The 16,464-nt window shown below is 37.5% G+C and overlaps 3 protein-coding genes across 3 annotated transcripts in view; all 3 read left to right on the forward strand.

The window, feature by feature from the left end:
- The window catches only part of LOC124639162 (runt-related transcription factor 3-like), a 54,179-nt gene extending 51,547 nt beyond the window's left edge, over positions 1-2,632 (forward strand). Inside the window, exon 6 of the mRNA XM_047176398.1 lies at positions 1,921-2,632. Within this exon, the coding sequence (XP_047032354.1) occupies positions 1,921-2,450 (530 nt within the window). The 3' untranslated portion in view covers positions 2,451-2,632. The remainder of the gene's footprint in view (positions 1-1,920) is intronic.
- Positions 2,633-4,019: 1,387 nt separating this feature from the next.
- On the forward strand, positions 4,020-9,046 carry LOC124638918 (pre-mRNA-splicing regulator female-lethal(2)D). Its single transcript, XM_047176072.1, has 5 exons — positions 4,020-4,178; positions 4,295-4,523; positions 7,205-7,329; positions 7,611-7,938; positions 8,017-9,046. Exons 2-5 carry the CDS (start codon positions 4,331-4,333, stop codon positions 8,271-8,273), a joined length of 903 nt encoding a protein of 300 aa, XP_047032028.1. The 5' UTR covers positions 4,020-4,178; positions 4,295-4,330; the 3' UTR covers positions 8,274-9,046.
- LOC124639139 (carboxypeptidase B-like) lies at positions 8,908-16,332 on the forward strand. The gene is made up of 9 exons (XM_047176375.1): positions 8,908-8,962; positions 9,314-9,433; positions 10,063-10,251; positions 11,677-11,810; positions 12,457-12,617; positions 12,851-12,973; positions 13,045-13,144; positions 15,374-15,520; positions 15,848-16,332. The coding sequence occupies exons 1-9, from the start codon at positions 8,908-8,910 to the stop codon at positions 16,127-16,129; spliced, it is 1,311 nt and encodes a 436-aa protein (XP_047032331.1). The 3' UTR covers positions 16,130-16,332.
- Positions 16,333-16,464: the final 132 nt, after the last annotated feature.

The following is a 16,464-nucleotide window of genomic DNA, read 5'->3' on the forward strand; positions in this document are numbered from 1 at the left end:
AATGACTGTGTTTCGGATGGCACGTTAAACTGTAGGTTCCAGCTGTCATTGAACATCCTTGGCAGTCGTTACGGGTAGTCAGAAGCCAGTAAGTCTGACACCAGTCTAACCAAGGGGTATTGGGTTGCCCGGGTAACTGGGTTGAGGAGTCCGATAGGCAGTCGCTTCTTGTAAAGCACTGGTACTCAGCTGAATCCGGTTAGACTGGAAGCCGACCCCAACATAGTTAGGGAAAAAGGCTCGGAGGATGATTTAACCAATTATGTACTCAGTAAACACGTGACAGAAGTAGAAGTAACATAAAACAATACAAAGTTATTGCTTATTTCTACTGAAATCTCTTCCAGCAGACCCATAGTAGGAGAGTTAGAATATACAGATGTTGACATGTTTCTTTGTCAACATTTCTTCATAAGAGATCTCATAATGAGGTATGTAGCTAATTCGCAGTAGTTCAAACGTTTCAACCTAACTTGGCGAGTCCGAAATTCGCGGTTTTTTTTTACAAAACATCTACTATGCAGCCATGCAGTTTCAGTGTCGCCAATGAGCTGTATTAAGCTAGCAGATGATCATATCTTAAAGGATCAATACATCGATTCCACACTCCTCGGACTACATATAATAATTTATCTATGCTGCAATATCACGGCAGTAAATAATTGCTAATTAATACAGTATTAACTATTCAAAAAGATTAATCCGAGAGCAATAATGTAGATATTTCAAATTAGAATAGATATGAACTATAATGATCTAGTGTAGAATGACGTGACTTTATATAACTGCTTAGAAACAAAGGCATTAGGTACTTATATATGAATAAATCTGTGTACCTACTGGTTACATAGATGTTATATAAAGTCTTGGGTACGATTTTTCAGCAGTGTCGCTTTTTGAGCTTTCCCTAAGTTTTCCGTAAGAATTGCAACGATCAAAAAGGCAGCACTCTATATCTTTCATTTGTGACCGATTGATGACAATAGATCACTTCTATTCCTTTTTGTCAATTTTAGTTGTTCCTTCTATCATTTTTAACGGACTTGGTATTTTCTGTATACACAAAGAGTTGTGCAACAGCAATGTAGGTGTGTGTTCTCTTTGAAATTAATTCTCATGAAAATGAATCATTCCATATTTGATATAATTCGTATTATTGCAAGTCATTACGGAAAATACAAAACTAAATATTTTATCAAGCTTAAATGAAACCATGCTGAAATACTAGACTCTGGTATAATTCCTGGCTGTAGTCCACGGTTTTACCTGCATCCTGCGGGGGAACTACATAAAGTATCTGGGTAAACTGCGTTCGGCTTATTACTCGTAACTATGGCTTTCTATTGCTAAAAGAATTTTCAAAATCGAGTTAGTAGGTACCCAAATCCAGAGCATCGTAACAAGCTCGAAAACTTTATCACAGCAACCGATGAAATAAATTAACGCTGCTCCTGAACTTCCTATTAGGTATACTTAATTGTTTTTTTCTAATACGATATGAATTTGCGTCACACATTGTTAAATATGTACTGATAAACGGACTTCCTCCATTGAAGCCGTGGTTACCCGCCGTAATGGAGCGGTTGACCACATGATAGGGACCGAACTGCCACATACCTATAATCCTTGTATTATTCAATTATTTTATGAACTAGAGCCCTCAGCACAAATGATTTGATCAAAACGAGAGCGCAGCGTATAATTGCCAGCGGTTATTCTCACGTTTATTGCTAACTAAATTCCCTTTTTGACATCATCTCGTAATATTTCCTAGTGGTCTTCCTCTTCCATACCAACTTACATGGAATGCTTGAAGCAACTTTTATTATATTATTGAGAGGAATGCGTTGACTTGACTTAAAGAAGACTGAAAAAGGATTTTAAACTCTTCATTAATGATATCCGTTCTTTCTTCCACAGTGCTACCTGAAATCCCGTTGGGCCACTCGGACTACAGCGGTTTCCAGCCAAGCACTCCTGGCTACGTGAAGGGCAGTCCCAGCGGCACTGGGTCCGCGCTCACCGAGCTAAACTCGCCCCCCGCCATGCCGGCGCAGCGATACGACCCCAACTACTACAACTCGTGGCCCAGCAACACTTACAACTATAACAACTATCAATATAACAACATCAACAACAACCCAACCTGCATACAGTCTCACGCGCCATACATCAACCCCAACCCTCAGATGATCCTCCCGAACCTCTACTCCACAGTCAACCAAAACCAAATACACGTTCATCTACACAGCTCGGGGGACAAACACAACCTAGAACAATGTTTCCCGAGTGAAATCAAAATTAGCGATATAGACGGCGGCATCTCTATTACAACAGAGCTTCAGGGGACCGGGGAAGCCAGTGGCATGGTGCAAAGCTGCGAGCCTAATGATGAAGTGAAACACGGCCTCTATGGTGCAGCCAACCAAGAAGTTTGGAGACCATATTGACATTTCGCTACTATATAATTTCCAACAAAAACATTCCATTGTACATATTGTGATATAAAAATGATCTGTTCTATGATTCTTGATAGTGTTTAAGAAATTCCAACTAAATTAATGTTAAACATTAATTAGATGTTAATTGTTAAATTAATTGATTAAGCAATAAACTATTAAATTAAAAATAATATTGGTCTTGTTTTATTGAGTTCCCTATGTGGGCAAAAAGAGTAGTTTTATAAATGTTGACCCCTATGTTTGTCTGTATGTGGCACTGTACTAAAATTAATAGGAAGTGTCAAAAAAAGTATGTCCTCAAACATGATAAGCCTTCAGTTAGAAGAACTAAACAAGGCTCTATTAATGTTATTGAAACCAATTAACCACGAAAACGCTGGGTAGGCATATCTGTTTTTTCTGTACCCACTTAACTATCATTTTATTTTTAAGAGCTTAGTTTATCTACGTATTCTCACTTACGAGTGCACCTTTCGCATTTATATATGGTTAACCGTCTAATCTGATAAAGACTCTTTTTATACTGATCTTTCGCTCTGTTGAGGCCATTTTTAATCAGTTTTGTTTCATTCACGCTCAAATAGCGAAACATTTTTTAATTTAAGTTTTCCAAACATTGCAACATTTGCCTAGGTAACATTAAGTTATCGTGTCGTTCAAATCAATACATAAGTAAAGTACCTAAGTGGTAGAGTAGGTTTACATATATGAATTTTCATGATTCATAATATTTTAATTTCAATAATTTATAGTTCCGTATTATTATTCAGTCAATTAAACTGTCTAGTAGGTCTTTAGGTAGGTACCTAAAGAAAATGGTATTATATGCCTAAGGATGAACCTTGCGCTGTGTTATATATTAACTAAATCTGTTATGTAGGTACGTATCTCAACGCTAAATTGCTGAATCTTAATCCGAAATTAAGTTATACTTACTTCAATCACAATAATATGCAGCTAGGTACACGATATACTACACGTAAAGTTTATGATAAAGGCTGTAGGTAGGTGTGTAGAGTGTCGTGTCGTGTACAAGGTAGAAACAGGAAAGATTTGAATAATCTTTTCTTTTCACAGTCACACGGCACAGTTATATATACACACACAAGCAATAAGAAAGTCAGAAGGAGTGATACAGAAATAAGATAATTGAGATTTATGAATGGCAATTTGAATTACCCACCATAACACTACAAAAATAATTTACTGTTGTTCGTATACTATGCTTTTGTTAGTAGTGTAAAAAAAAAACTATTTTATTGAAAAAAATGAATTAGTTTCTTTAATTTTTGTTTTGTTCTCCAAAGATTCACCCTTAATAAATCAATCAAATCATTTTTGTGAAAAACCGTAACTAACCGAAATAGTGTGAGATTTGTTTCCAGCTCTATTAATGTTGCCAAGTAAATATAACACAAAAAAAAACTAACATAATGAAACGAAGTTATTAATGACCTATTTAGTATTTCTTAGTTTAGATGGTATTCTTTTCAGTTAAATATACACATTACCAAGTTCTCTCTGTAAATAAATTTATGTGACCGTTCATTTATTTAAGGCTGGTTACACTGTCTCGGTATGTGATAAGATGGCGTCTGTCGTGTTTCGTTTGATGACCTCGTAAAATATTAGAGATAGTTCTTAGTGTGTGATAGTAATTGTAAATAATAGTAATTTCCAATTTGATTTAAGCCTCTATCATAACACTAATCAACTGTAAGTAGCCCGGCCACTTGTTGATAACCACAGTTGTCCTAATACAGGTTTTTGATAACGGCGAAGGAATAGAAATAAATGTCTTTGTAGGATTAACTGTGATTATTTGGTTGCAGTTGAAAAGAGGCTCTTAAAGTGTTAGTAAGAGGGAAATGTCCGAGGAGACAGAGCGGCATGGCGAGGCGACGTGTGAAGGCGGCGCAGGTGGCGGAGGCTCGAGCCTAGCCCGCGTGTTATTGACCCCGCACCAGCTCGACGCCGCCTCGGCCGACTCGCTCCGCGCCGCGTGGAGAAACCAGGACTTGTACATTGACCATCTCGAAACTTTGAACAAACAGTTGGAAGGTATTTAAGAAAGTTACATCGGCTTGGTAGCGCCAGGTCGGCGACGTTACGACGCACGACCCGCGAGTTGTTATGTTATCTCTATATCGACAATACTTTAACTAAAATTAACTAGTGATACTGTTATGACGCATTGAAATGTTACTGTGATCATGAAAATTGTTTAGTTATAAAACAGAATGTGGTACGGGGTGTATTTAGGTGTTTTAAGTTGTAAAAGGTGAAGACGAAGAAATGGTGTTTTGCTGTGTAAGAGAGGTGCCAGTGGAGTGTTTAGTGGAAGTGCAATTATCGGCACAAGGCCGTGTGATGTCTCCAGATGATGCTGGAGCGGTGTCCATGTTCAGTGGTGTTGCGCTATCCTCGGTAACAGACTATGTTGCCCAGTTGTCCGGTCTTTGCTCACATAAAAAAGTAAATATGTTTTCACACTTCTTTTGCTGTATAGTTAAGATTTTATTTTGTACTTGCTTTATTTATCTCCTGTCTTCAATGATTGTTAATTGTTATTACAAAACATTGTTAACATTATTAACAACATGATGATCTGTAATATATGTTTCTTCTATCAATATAGAACTGTTGATTAACTACCTATTTGATCATTCTTTTGCTGTCCTTCATTACGGGCTTATTAGCAGAAGACATATCAAATATTAGTTACAATAGGTAGTCTCTAAAAGAGTGGCAAATAGAAAAGTGTTACAAATTGATTTGTTAAATTTTAAGCTTATAGTATGTCTATACCTGCCTAATGTTATGTTTGTTGCAAAAAAACAATATACCTATATATTTTATTTTTCTTGCTAGCTTTATACTAATGCTCTACATTGCTACTCAGCTTTGAGTCATTGCATGTAACTTAACTGAATCATGTCCGTAGCTTTTCAGCAAATATGACTAACATGTCTCATTTTCTGTTTCGAAACTTTTATCTCCAAAATGTTTGAAATAAACATAATAATCTTATTAGAAACTAACTGTTCAGATTTTATGTAAAAATATTTAGTTACAATGTAATTTACTAAAATTCAGTATGAATGATAGTATATTATGTATTATCCTTTTAATAAGTTTGGATCAGAAAATTAATTGAACTGGGTTGAGGAGATCAGATGGGCAGTCCTTTCTTGTAATGCACTTGTACTCAGCTGAATCCGGTTAGACTGGAAGCCGACCCCAACATAGTTGGGAAAAGGCTCAGAGGATGATGGATCAGAAAATTTATAATTAAGAACTAAAAATTTTGATATTTCAAAACAAAGCTGACAAAGTCAACATTACCTCAATGAATTGATTCATTGATCTTCAATTTATTAGTTGCTTGAAGTTAGTGGCAAGATGTCTAAAACATTTAAATAATGCCTAAATATTTTTTTTTCCCACAAGTCATCTTTTATCATTTTGAAGAAAATGAGTACATTATTTTAAAAAAGTCCTTAAGACAACCCACTGACCAAAAGTTTAATGCTTACAAGAAATGTTCATAATAAAAAAAAAATTAACATGAAAAATTACTAAAATAGTTAAGATAGGCATTCGCTCCTTGTAAAATACTGATATGCCACTGCATCCGGTTAGACTGGAAGCCAACCCCAACATAGTTGGGAAAAGGCTAGGCGGATTATGTTTATTTATTATGAACATTTATAATAATGATTGTTTAAGTCATGAAAATGTATAACAGCACAGAATCCTTAAAGTCATATTGTGTCAGTTGCTCATATTGCATTTAAAATTTTCAGTGTATCTGGTTGGCACTAAACCTCCTATGAAACCTAGATACGTAATGCAGCATAGGGATTTCAGACCCATCAGTCTTACACATCATCCTTCCATGTTTCTCCGTGATAAGTCTTGTCTGTGCATTTTATAGAAACATTATCATATTTGGAACACATTATAGACAATAATTACAGTGAGTTGCCTATTCTATAACAATAACCGAACCCTTTTCTGTTGTCAAACTTCTTATTTGATCTATAAGCAGCAAATATATGGCTTATATGGTATGGTTATGGTTTGGTTATCTTTATAAATGGTGTAACTCACCCTTTTCATCAGGGTAAATGGTGCTCATTGTTACTTGAAGCTAACATTACAAATATTTATATGTTTATTGACAAATAATGGTATTGTTTGTAATGCTTATGTAGTCTGTTTAACATTTGTTGCTTTCATATCCAAAATAAAATAAATAACAGGAAGCATTGTTCAATTATCAGTTCATTTTTCCAATACTTCATTCTACACAATAAAAATAAATGATAGACTTTTTTCTATAGCTAGATTTTTTTTAATTTTTTTGTTAGAAATTGCATATCTAAAAGATAGGATGTTAAAAATATTGTTTTATATTATAATTTAGTTAAGGTGTTGTCGATTCAAATATTGTATTTATTTTATATGAACAAACCACATCAAGTGCATAACATTTTGTTCCAGAGTCACTTTGAGATAACCTTTTATCTTATCAGTTTTATAAATAAAAATATAATGTGCTAGACAAAATGTTATGCATTTACAAATGGGTTACAGGCGATAGGTACCATAAGTAGGTGACAGTTAAATGATGTCAAAACAATACTGTATGATACCAAAGTCCTAAAAACTAATGTTAACTATTATTACTTGTATTTATTTAAAGACTAGTTATTAATTGAAATAATTGATGTGTACAGGAAGCCTGGAAAAGGCGAAAGAGATAGAAGATAGGATAAAACAGCAGTATGCTGAGTCCCAACATAGAGAGAAGGTGTTAGTTAGAAGGCTCGCAGCCAAGGAACAAGAAATACAAGATTATGTAGTGAGTACTCAATTTATTATGCTTGTAGAAATGTAGAAAAATAAATGTGTATCCAAAGATGCTCACTGCAACTGTCTAGTTTTAAGAATATTTATTATAAAAGCCACCATGTACACAAATCTGTCTTGGGCCGTTCTAGTTACCTTGGCAGAGAGTCTCCATTTGGATAATTTCCCAAAGTTTTCAGTACTATGTTGTTCAGTAATTTGAACTGTTGACAAAGTAAACCAAAAATATGAAATGTTCCTTATTGTTTCTTAGAATACGTTTTTCGTTTTCAGAGTCAAATAACGGAATTAAAGTCTTCCCACGCCAGTCTCAACGGACGACCGACGCTACTCGACCCAGCAGTAAATGTACTAATATTAAGGTTAAAACAAGAACTCACATCAACTAAAGCGAGATTAGAAGAAACACAAAACGAACTTTCAGCGTGGAAGTTCACACCAGACTCAAATACCGGCAAGAAACTTATGGCGAAATGCAGGCTGCTACACCAAGAGAACGAGGACCTCGGCCGAATGACTTCGAGTGGTCGAATAGCTAAATTAGAAGGCGATCTAGCGTTACAGAAGAGTTTTAGTGAAGAAGTTAAAAAGTCACAATCAGGTGTGTATGAAATAATTTACTCTATTGTTGATTTATTGTTGTGGGACGAGAGAATGACACTGGGTGTTGTAATTTCAGAACTGGACGAGTTCTTGCAAGAGCTAGACGAGGATGTGGAGGGCATGCAGAGCACGGTGCTGTTCCTGCAGCAGGAGCTGCGCGCGACGCACGCGACGGTGAACGGCACGCGCGCGGCGTCGCCGGAGAAGCGCGCGTACTCGGGCAGCGACTGCAGCGAGCCGCCCGTCGGCAAGAGGAGGCGCGCCTCCGTGCTGTCGCTCGAGTACAACGAGGACGAGGAGCCGCTCACCGTCACCAACGGCGACGCCGACTAGCGCAGGACCGCGCGGTTCAAATACAGAACACGCTACTTTCATATGAACTAGTGAACTCGTGCTGTCGTATCTATTTAGCCTTACGGCCATTTCGTTGACTCGAAATTGTTATTGATGAATTATTGTGAGTGAATGATTGATGTCCAATAAGGTGAAACGCTGGTTCGGTGTCCAATCACTCATTTCAAAACATGTGAGATGCTTGATTATTAGCATATAAAGTGTATTCTTTGAAATCTATGTACTTTCATTAGAAGACATAATAAATAGACTAATATGTGTCATTTCCATTGACGATTAATTGGTGATGATTGTGTCTATCGTGATAATGAGACTAAGGAAACATTTGGTAAAAGCATAGTTTGCGTTTTTATGCACAGCAATGGACCACGTGATCAGATATAATAGTGAATCGTTTTTGACATTGTTTTACACTGAAATATTGAGAATAGATGCTGAGTTGACAATTTTATAATTTATTTATGATAAGTGAATTTATTGTGATACTTATTAGAGACCCAATGATAAATTGGAGTAATGCAATGACTTGTGTTGCGAGGATTTAATGTTTGGTGGCATTTATTTTATTTATATGCCAGAGTATGAAATGATATCGAGCCTGTTGGTAGCAATAATGTATAACACCAAGCCTAATGTTTTAATAATTGACACATTTTTAATAAATTTATGTGAGTTTCAATATGAAATGTTTCTATTTTCAAATTACAATGATTGTATATAGTAATGTTAATAAACATATATAACTTGCATCATCTTTGGCGTATTATTTATGTTAAATAAAATGTACTTATATTATAAAACATTTTCACGATGGCAAACTGTTAGAAACGACACAATCAATATAACTTTTTATCAGAGTAGTAAAATAAACAATAGCATTTATTCAGATGTAATAAATCGATATCAAATGCCTTTTGTAAATGCATATTGGTTTTTCTTCTCCATAGGTAAGTGAAAACGTTGAAAAATTATTAGGAATAATGCTTTGTGATATTGATATTAGTGTTTATAATTACAAGCGGTAACTGTGACGTTCTCGCAAGTGGACAAAGTGACGTATGAAGGTGCTCAAGTATGGCAGACGACGCTGCGGGGCGCCGAGGATGTGCTTCTCATCAAGAGACTCGTTGATAACCAAGGTTTGAACCATTTGTCTTCTCTTTATCATATAAGCATAGTCGTCAAGGACGTCACCACATCCGTTGACGCAGAAATATAGGAAGCCCGAAGTTGGAATTTAGACTTAAAATAGTTTTATTGGGTACTAGCTTCTGCCAGCGGTTTCACCGACATCCCGTAGGAACCTATGCACGAACTCTGATAAAAAGTAGCGTTCCTGGATAAATGGGCAATCTAACACTGAAATAATTTTTCAATTCGGTTTCTAAGATTAGCGCGTTCAAAGAAACAAACATTTACGCACAAATTTTATATTCGATGTAGACAGCATTACCACGACGAATTACTTATGTTACCTACATGATTATGCTACCATAATCATGCAGCCACAAAAGTTACAAAGTATTCATGGTATGCCTATTGTATATAAGAAAATGAGCTAAAAAGATACAACAATATACATAAATATGGTATCTGGAGCCCCTAGCTTTAAGTGCAGTAGCTACCGGTCAAACAAACTTTCCCCTTTGAAGTCGGCTATTAGCCTTGTGCATGCGCACTGGCGCTTTGTTCTCACATTTTGGCAATCTGGAAGTAGAGCCAACTTCGCTGCGGTAGAGAACTTAACCAAGATTTAATATGACACCAGATATATCAATCTGGAACCTGCGTCCAACGAGGGCGGACTTCCTAGTGCGCGCTCAGCATAAGGTGAAGGTATACCGACAGATGACTGCCCGTAACCTGAGCCATACTGTGCTCATCATGGACGTACAACGAAGGATTGACACACAGCCGGTCGCGAATGCGCTATGGACAGAAAATACACTGAGAATCGGTAACAAATATGATTATCTGCTCCTCTCAGTTTCACCCACAACTCGAAGGAACTTAGGTACCTACCTACTTTCGTGTCCGGATAAAAAGTCGCTTTTGTGTTGTGTGTACGTATGTATGTGTAAGTTGAAAGACTGCCAGGTTTCATCAAAATCCATCCAGGGGCCCGATTCTCCTAAGTTAATAATGTCAAAATCGAATAGAAATCGAATAGCAATATGATCGCAATAGCAGTTTTAAGAGGGCGCGGGTTCGATTCCAGGTCAGGCAAGTACCAATGCAACTTTTCTAAGTTTGTATGTACTTTCTAAATATACCTTAGACACCAATGACTGTGTTTCGGATGGCACGTTAAACTGTAGGTCCCGGCTGTCATTGAACATCCTTGGCAGTCGTTACGGGTAGTCAGAAGCCAGTAAGTCTGACACCAGTCTAATCAAGGGGTATCAGGTTGCCCGGGTAACTGGGTTGAGGAGGTCAGATAGGCAGTCGCTTCTTGTAAAGCACTGGTACTCAGCTGAATCCGGTTAGACTGGAAGCCGACCCCAACATAGTTTGGGAAAAGGCTCGGAGGATGATGAGCAGTTTTAACCATATCGGGCATTCTGCTACTAATAAAAGACCAATCGTATTCGATTGACATTTGATTGGTGTGCGATTGGTCTGCTATTTTGGTAATTTTGGTCTATACGGTAGTTTGCTGTACAATCATTTGCAGACAAAATGATTCATTATTGAATGACAGAAAAGGATAAAAACGTTTATTTCAAAGAAAAAATAGCGGAATGCCACATACGCTTCAATCGTAATCGAGTCGGGATCGGATATCAGTCGAATCGAGTCGAACGTGAATCGTATGTCGCTTAAGTAAAATTAGGAGAATCGGGCCCCAGTTGTTTTAAAGTTCAAACTCAAGAAAGTAGAATCAATAGCTAAGGGTGGGCGAGTAAGTCCGTTTGCTGTTGAAAGCAGATTCGTGAATATGTATGAGGACCAATCGGTCTACTTATTGATAACAAGTTTGTGGAGAGTGGATGTTCGAATGTCACTAAGATAGCTAGGTAGGGACACTGTACGTGCCTACCCTTCATACCTAACTGGGTTTGATGAAACTTCCATATGGTAGATACTGAATTCATACAACGTCAACCAGCATTTCTTTCACTATAGGTAGGTAAACAAGTATTGGATCCTACTTATCTGAAAGAAAAATCCAAATAACATGCACATTGCATTCCTTTGTGTATGACGGCAAACGTTCATGCAAGAATTACATAATGTAATCGGCGTGGTACCAAGGTATGTACCTAACTATGCAATGCCAATACCTACCTTGTAGACTGCCAATCTGAGGTTCATTCTCCATGTAGGTCAAAAAGAGGTCAAGAACAGTATTACTAACACTAAATCCCATCTTTAATCATAGGTCACCGCCTCTCCTGGAAGAAATACCCGACTTTGAATATAATTGAGGAGTATTACAATTTCTTAGCGGAAGACTATTCTTCGATATGTAGAGTGCAATCTATTGGAACCACTGCCGAGAACAGAACAATAAAGGTGAGCAGCAGTTTCAGTCATGTAGCAATTATGTAAATATGTAAAAACTCATCTAAAGGAAAATATATGAAGGCGTTTCCACTCAGGGTATAGGCAGACATGTAGGTACTTTATACTATGGACTTACCAAACTTAATTACGCTGGAAGATGTGGCTTAAGCTGTAGGCTTCCAACCCTGTACCTATTGAATTAATAAAATTTTCAAGAAGTTATCTTTTGAACAGTTGCTTAATTAAGGTTCGGATCAGATGGCTGATGGATGATCCCAACACAGTTAGAAAAAGGCTAGCCCGTTAGTTATATAACTATGTTATGGAAGTTGTGAATGTAGTTTTATCATTTCATAAAAGGAGGAAAGTCAACAGTAATACATTTTATCTAGGTACCTACATTCATCTTAATGCGGGCTTTCCCTTCATTTCATAGATCTATCTAAGTCAAGGTTTAATTTATTACGAAGAAAGGTCTTCATTATGTCATGGAACCATGTGTACTTATGCAGGCTATGTAATATGTATACCACCTTTACCTGTCTCACCAGTGTTCCAAGGACCTGTAGATCCATCACGAAGTGTCCTTTCTAAAACCATCTATGGCGTAATGAAGGAAGAAGGTGATACGATTGATTGATTTTCCCTTTTCTAGATGATCAACATAACAAATGGTAACCCTAACAACCAAATAATATTAATAACTGGAGGGCAACATGCTCGTGAATGGGCCTCCGTCACATCAGCGCTATATGTACTGCATAATATCATCACCAAGTTTGATAAGCAAAAGAGTTATGTGAGAAACAAAAACTGGTAAGAATTATTTGATCATGATCTTATGTAGCCAGGGAAAGTGTAGAAAACGCAACGAAGGACAGGATACACTACTTTACTAGCCTGGATTCAAGAAAGAAGTCTCTAGAAAGGAAAACTAAAAATGAAAAAAAAACCAGCAAACATGGCATAAGAAGAGGGGTTTCAATTTAAATTAAGTAATTCATTAATTAAATATACTTTTTTGTGCTATAATGCTCTTCTGCCTCCAGGTTAATCATTCCAGTGGTGAACCCCGATGGCTATGTATACTCTCACACAGTGGACAGGCTTTGGCGAAAGAATCGGCGGAAATTCATGTACTGTGTAGGAGTCGATGTCAACAGGAACTTTGAGTAAGGAATACCAGATTTATATGAGAAATCTTTCATCAAATTGAGGTTTTAATCACTGATTTTTATTTCAGTACTGACTGGGGTATCGCTGGCATTACTGAAAATAACGAGTGTAAGACAACTTATTCCGGACCTTATCCTTTTTCTGAAGCAGAAAGTGTGGCTTTACGTGTAAGTTATGTAAAAAAAAAGATTAAATAGAGAGTTTTTACACTTATTTACAATAACGCGTACATATTAACAACTAGCTTCTGCCCGCGACTTCGTACGCGGATCCTGTCCCTTATGCCAGCGACTACGGGGTCAGCAAAATCAAAGATCTGAATAGTCGCAATAGACGTGAACATAGGGATAAAAGTAGTGATTCTAATTAGTCCGCATTTAAGTTGTGTGTGGCAAAAATATTACGTAAAAAAACATTAAATAGATGACAAAGTCGTGGTGACTTAGTGGAATTCGTGGTGGTTTAGTGGGTAGAGAACCAATCTCTTAAGTATGAGCGTGCGTCTTTAATTCCAGGTCTGGCAAGTGCCTGCCAATGCAACTTTTCTAAGTTCGTATGTACTTTCTACGTATATTATGGATACCAACGACCGTTATTTGGAGGGGATGTTAAACTGTAGGTTCCGACTGTCATTGAACATTCCATTCTTGGCAGTCGTTATGGGTAGTCAGAAGCCAGTAAGTCTTACCAAGGGGTATTGGGTTGAGCGGGTAACCGGGTTGTGGAGGTCAGATAGGCAGTCGCTCCTTGTAAAACACTGGTACTCAGTTGCATCGTGACTGGAAGTCGACCCTAACATAATTGGGACAAAGGCTCTTGAGATAATAACGACAATAATAATGAGATATAGGCACCGCAGGACATCTGAGGCTGATGACGGGGAGTAGCGACCCCGCGGGGCTATATATACTGAGTTCTCCAGGGAGTGTATACTGTCCCCCATCTCCGGCCGGTCGGAGTGAACCATGACGGGGGTAGGTCTCACGCCTCTGGCTTGGCTTGGCCGTCCAGAGTGGAGTCGCTAAAGCAGGATTAGTAGCCCTGCTCGGAGGATAGGTGCCTCATGGTAAGCACAGGGAGCGCGTAATCTGCGTTTAAAGTCCGCCGAGGTATTCTCATCCTTCAGCCGCTCATGTCCCTGTTGCCCTCTTGTTGCTATTCAGTGACTGGTTCCCGGGGGCCCAGTAAGTGAGGTGGTCTCCACCTGCCGTTTTTACATGTACCTAATACATTGTCATCCACTAACATCCCATCACAATAGCCCAAGTAGTTTTCCTCCATAGTTAGCAATAGTTTAGCACAGAACCGGGGATTGTCTTTTTTTTAACGACGTCCACCGGGGATTGTCCTTGGATTCATTTCTATAGTGTATAAAGGGATAATCGTCGGTATTGTGTCACCATTTCATTAAAGTTGTCTCAAAAGGACTTCAGCGTGTTGGCTTCGGCCCCACGTTTGCCTCCCAAAAATTCGGAACTCTGTAGTCCCGAGGTCTGGAAGAGACATACAAAATAATAATGAGATATAATGCAACAAAGTTAGAGAGTGGGGGCTCGTGACGCCACGTCTAGGTATATAAAATTTGTACTAAGCAGTGACTTAACCCGAAAATCAAGCGTTGTTGTATCTTCGTTATTATTTGTTTGTGTGAGAGAGAAAAGAAAAATGCGTCAATAGAGAGTGCTTATCAGATTGAACCACTTTTGCTAAAACGTCATATCTTCATATGCTTCATATAGTCTAGCAGGGCTCCTGGAGTTCCACATCAGGTGTTTTACATCTTAATTTTTTATAAGTCAACAGAGAGTGCTTATCAGATTGAACAACTTTTGCTAAAACGTCATACCTCTATATGCTATAGTCTAGCTGGGCCCCTGGAGTTCCACATCAGATGTTTTAGATCTTCAATTTGTATAAGTCAATAGAAAGTGCTTATCAAATTGAACAACTTTTGCTAAAACGTCATACCTGTATATGGTACAGAGAAGCTGGGCTCTTGGGGTTACACATCAGGTGTTCCAGATCTTAAAATTTATTGTCTCAGCTGAAAATGCTCATCAAATGAAACAATTTTTGCCACGGCACCATATTTGTATCTCTTATAGTTTTATTGGTCTGTTGGAGTTCTGCATCAGGTCTTCAAGTTTCGAAGATAAATTATAGCCTATATGTTGACCAGGCTTAGTACTAATACAACAAAGAAAAAATCATTGAAATCCGTTCAGTAGTTCGGAAGATTAGCGTGTACAAACAAACAGACATACAGACAGAATTTTTTTTTTGGATTTGTGCTCCATTACTGTTTCTAAACCCCACCCAATTATTATTTTTTTAATATATTCAATGTACAGACACAGTTTTTTTACAGATTTATTATATGTATAGATTTGTTGCAGGACCTGATAAAGTCGTTGGTTCCGAAACCCATTGCCATAGTGGATTTTCATTCATATGGCAAACTGATTTTGTTCCCTTGGAGCGCAAGACCTCAGGCCACGCCGGACCTCCAGTTGCACCGGCAAACAGCTGACTTAATGACCAATGTAATTACACCTATACTTTTATTATTTTCTTTAGATTTAACCCAGTTGCTTGCGAATAGCTATGGTCAGAAGCTAAGGCTGATCTAAAGAGTACCTACCATCCTACCTGAGCATTCGTTATTATGAGTGCAATTTAAGGCAATATGTAGGAAGGTACTTATTATACATCTCACATTGTGGTTGCAATGACATAGGTACCAAAATACTGTTGAATGTAGTGATCCAAGAAGTTCCATCGTTCTTGATCGATTTTTGCAGGGTTTGTGACCGCGAAACGGCAATAAATGTGGAGCTCTTAACCTTATATAAGATTTTGTCTTATTTCAGTCAATGTATAAATCAACGAAACAGAACTACACACTCGGAGCAACATACCATACAGTGTATCCAGCCACAGGGACATTCCTAGACTGGGCTTATTCAACGGGGGTGGCCCACACCTACGTCATCGAAAGCAGAGACAAAGGCGAACTAGGGTTTTTGTTACCACCTGAGGAAATTGAAGATACGGGGAAGGAACTGTATGCTGCTGTGCGGGCCTTGGCTAAAACTATCAAATGTCAAGACGAGGCAAGTCAGAATAAAAGTGACAATGAAACTTGGTTCTGACGACATAATAGATTAATCTCCAATAGGATATATCTCATATGCTATAATTAGCAATCTTCAGTTATTTTTAGGTTTTACAAATATGGTTTACTAAATATTTTTTAAACTATTATAATTCTTAGAGCAACGTAGGTTGTTGCTATTTACTTCTTTGTTTATGAATTAACAACATTTGACTAATAATAAAAATTACTTTTAATTGATTTGGACAGTTTAATTTTATTATAATTTTTATCTTCATTATGAAGATAGGTGTACCTACTTAGGTAAGTCGATATTTAAACGTAAAGGTACTTACTAGATTTTTAAAATTGGTAGAATTCAGAAAACCCTTA

This window comes from Helicoverpa zea, chromosome 18, assembly GCF_022581195.2.
Source record: "Helicoverpa zea isolate HzStark_Cry1AcR chromosome 18, ilHelZeax1.1, whole genome shotgun sequence".
Taxonomy (NCBI): Eukaryota; Metazoa; Arthropoda; class Insecta; order Lepidoptera; family Noctuidae; genus Helicoverpa; species Helicoverpa zea.

What these genes read in the sequence shown, in the direction of transcription:
- LOC124638918 (XM_047176072.1), top strand. Translation starts at nt 4,331, where the DNA reads ATGTCCGAGGAGACAGAGCGGCATGGCGAGGCGACGTGTGAAGGCGGC. An exon ending in TTTGAACAAACAGTTGGAAG is followed by an intron (nt 4,524 to 7,204) that starts GTATTTAAGAAA and finishes TGATGTGTACAG; the next exon opens with GAAGCCTGGAAAAGGCGAAA. An exon ending in AAGAAATACAAGATTATGTA is followed by an intron (nt 7,330 to 7,610) that starts GTGAGTACTCAA and finishes TTTCGTTTTCAG; the next exon opens with AGTCAAATAACGGAATTAAA.
- LOC124639139 (XM_047176375.1), top strand. Translation starts at nt 8,908, where the DNA reads ATGTATAACACCAAGCCTAATGTTTTAATAATTGACACATTTTTAATA. An exon ending in CCGAGAACAGAACAATAAAG is followed by an intron (nt 11,811 to 12,456) that starts GTGAGCAGCAGT and finishes TCCCTTTTCTAG; the next exon opens with ATGATCAACATAACAAATGG. An exon ending in GATGTCAACAGGAACTTTGA is followed by an intron (nt 12,974 to 13,044) that starts GTAAGGAATACC and finishes TTTTTATTTCAG; the next exon opens with TACTGACTGGGGTATCGCTG.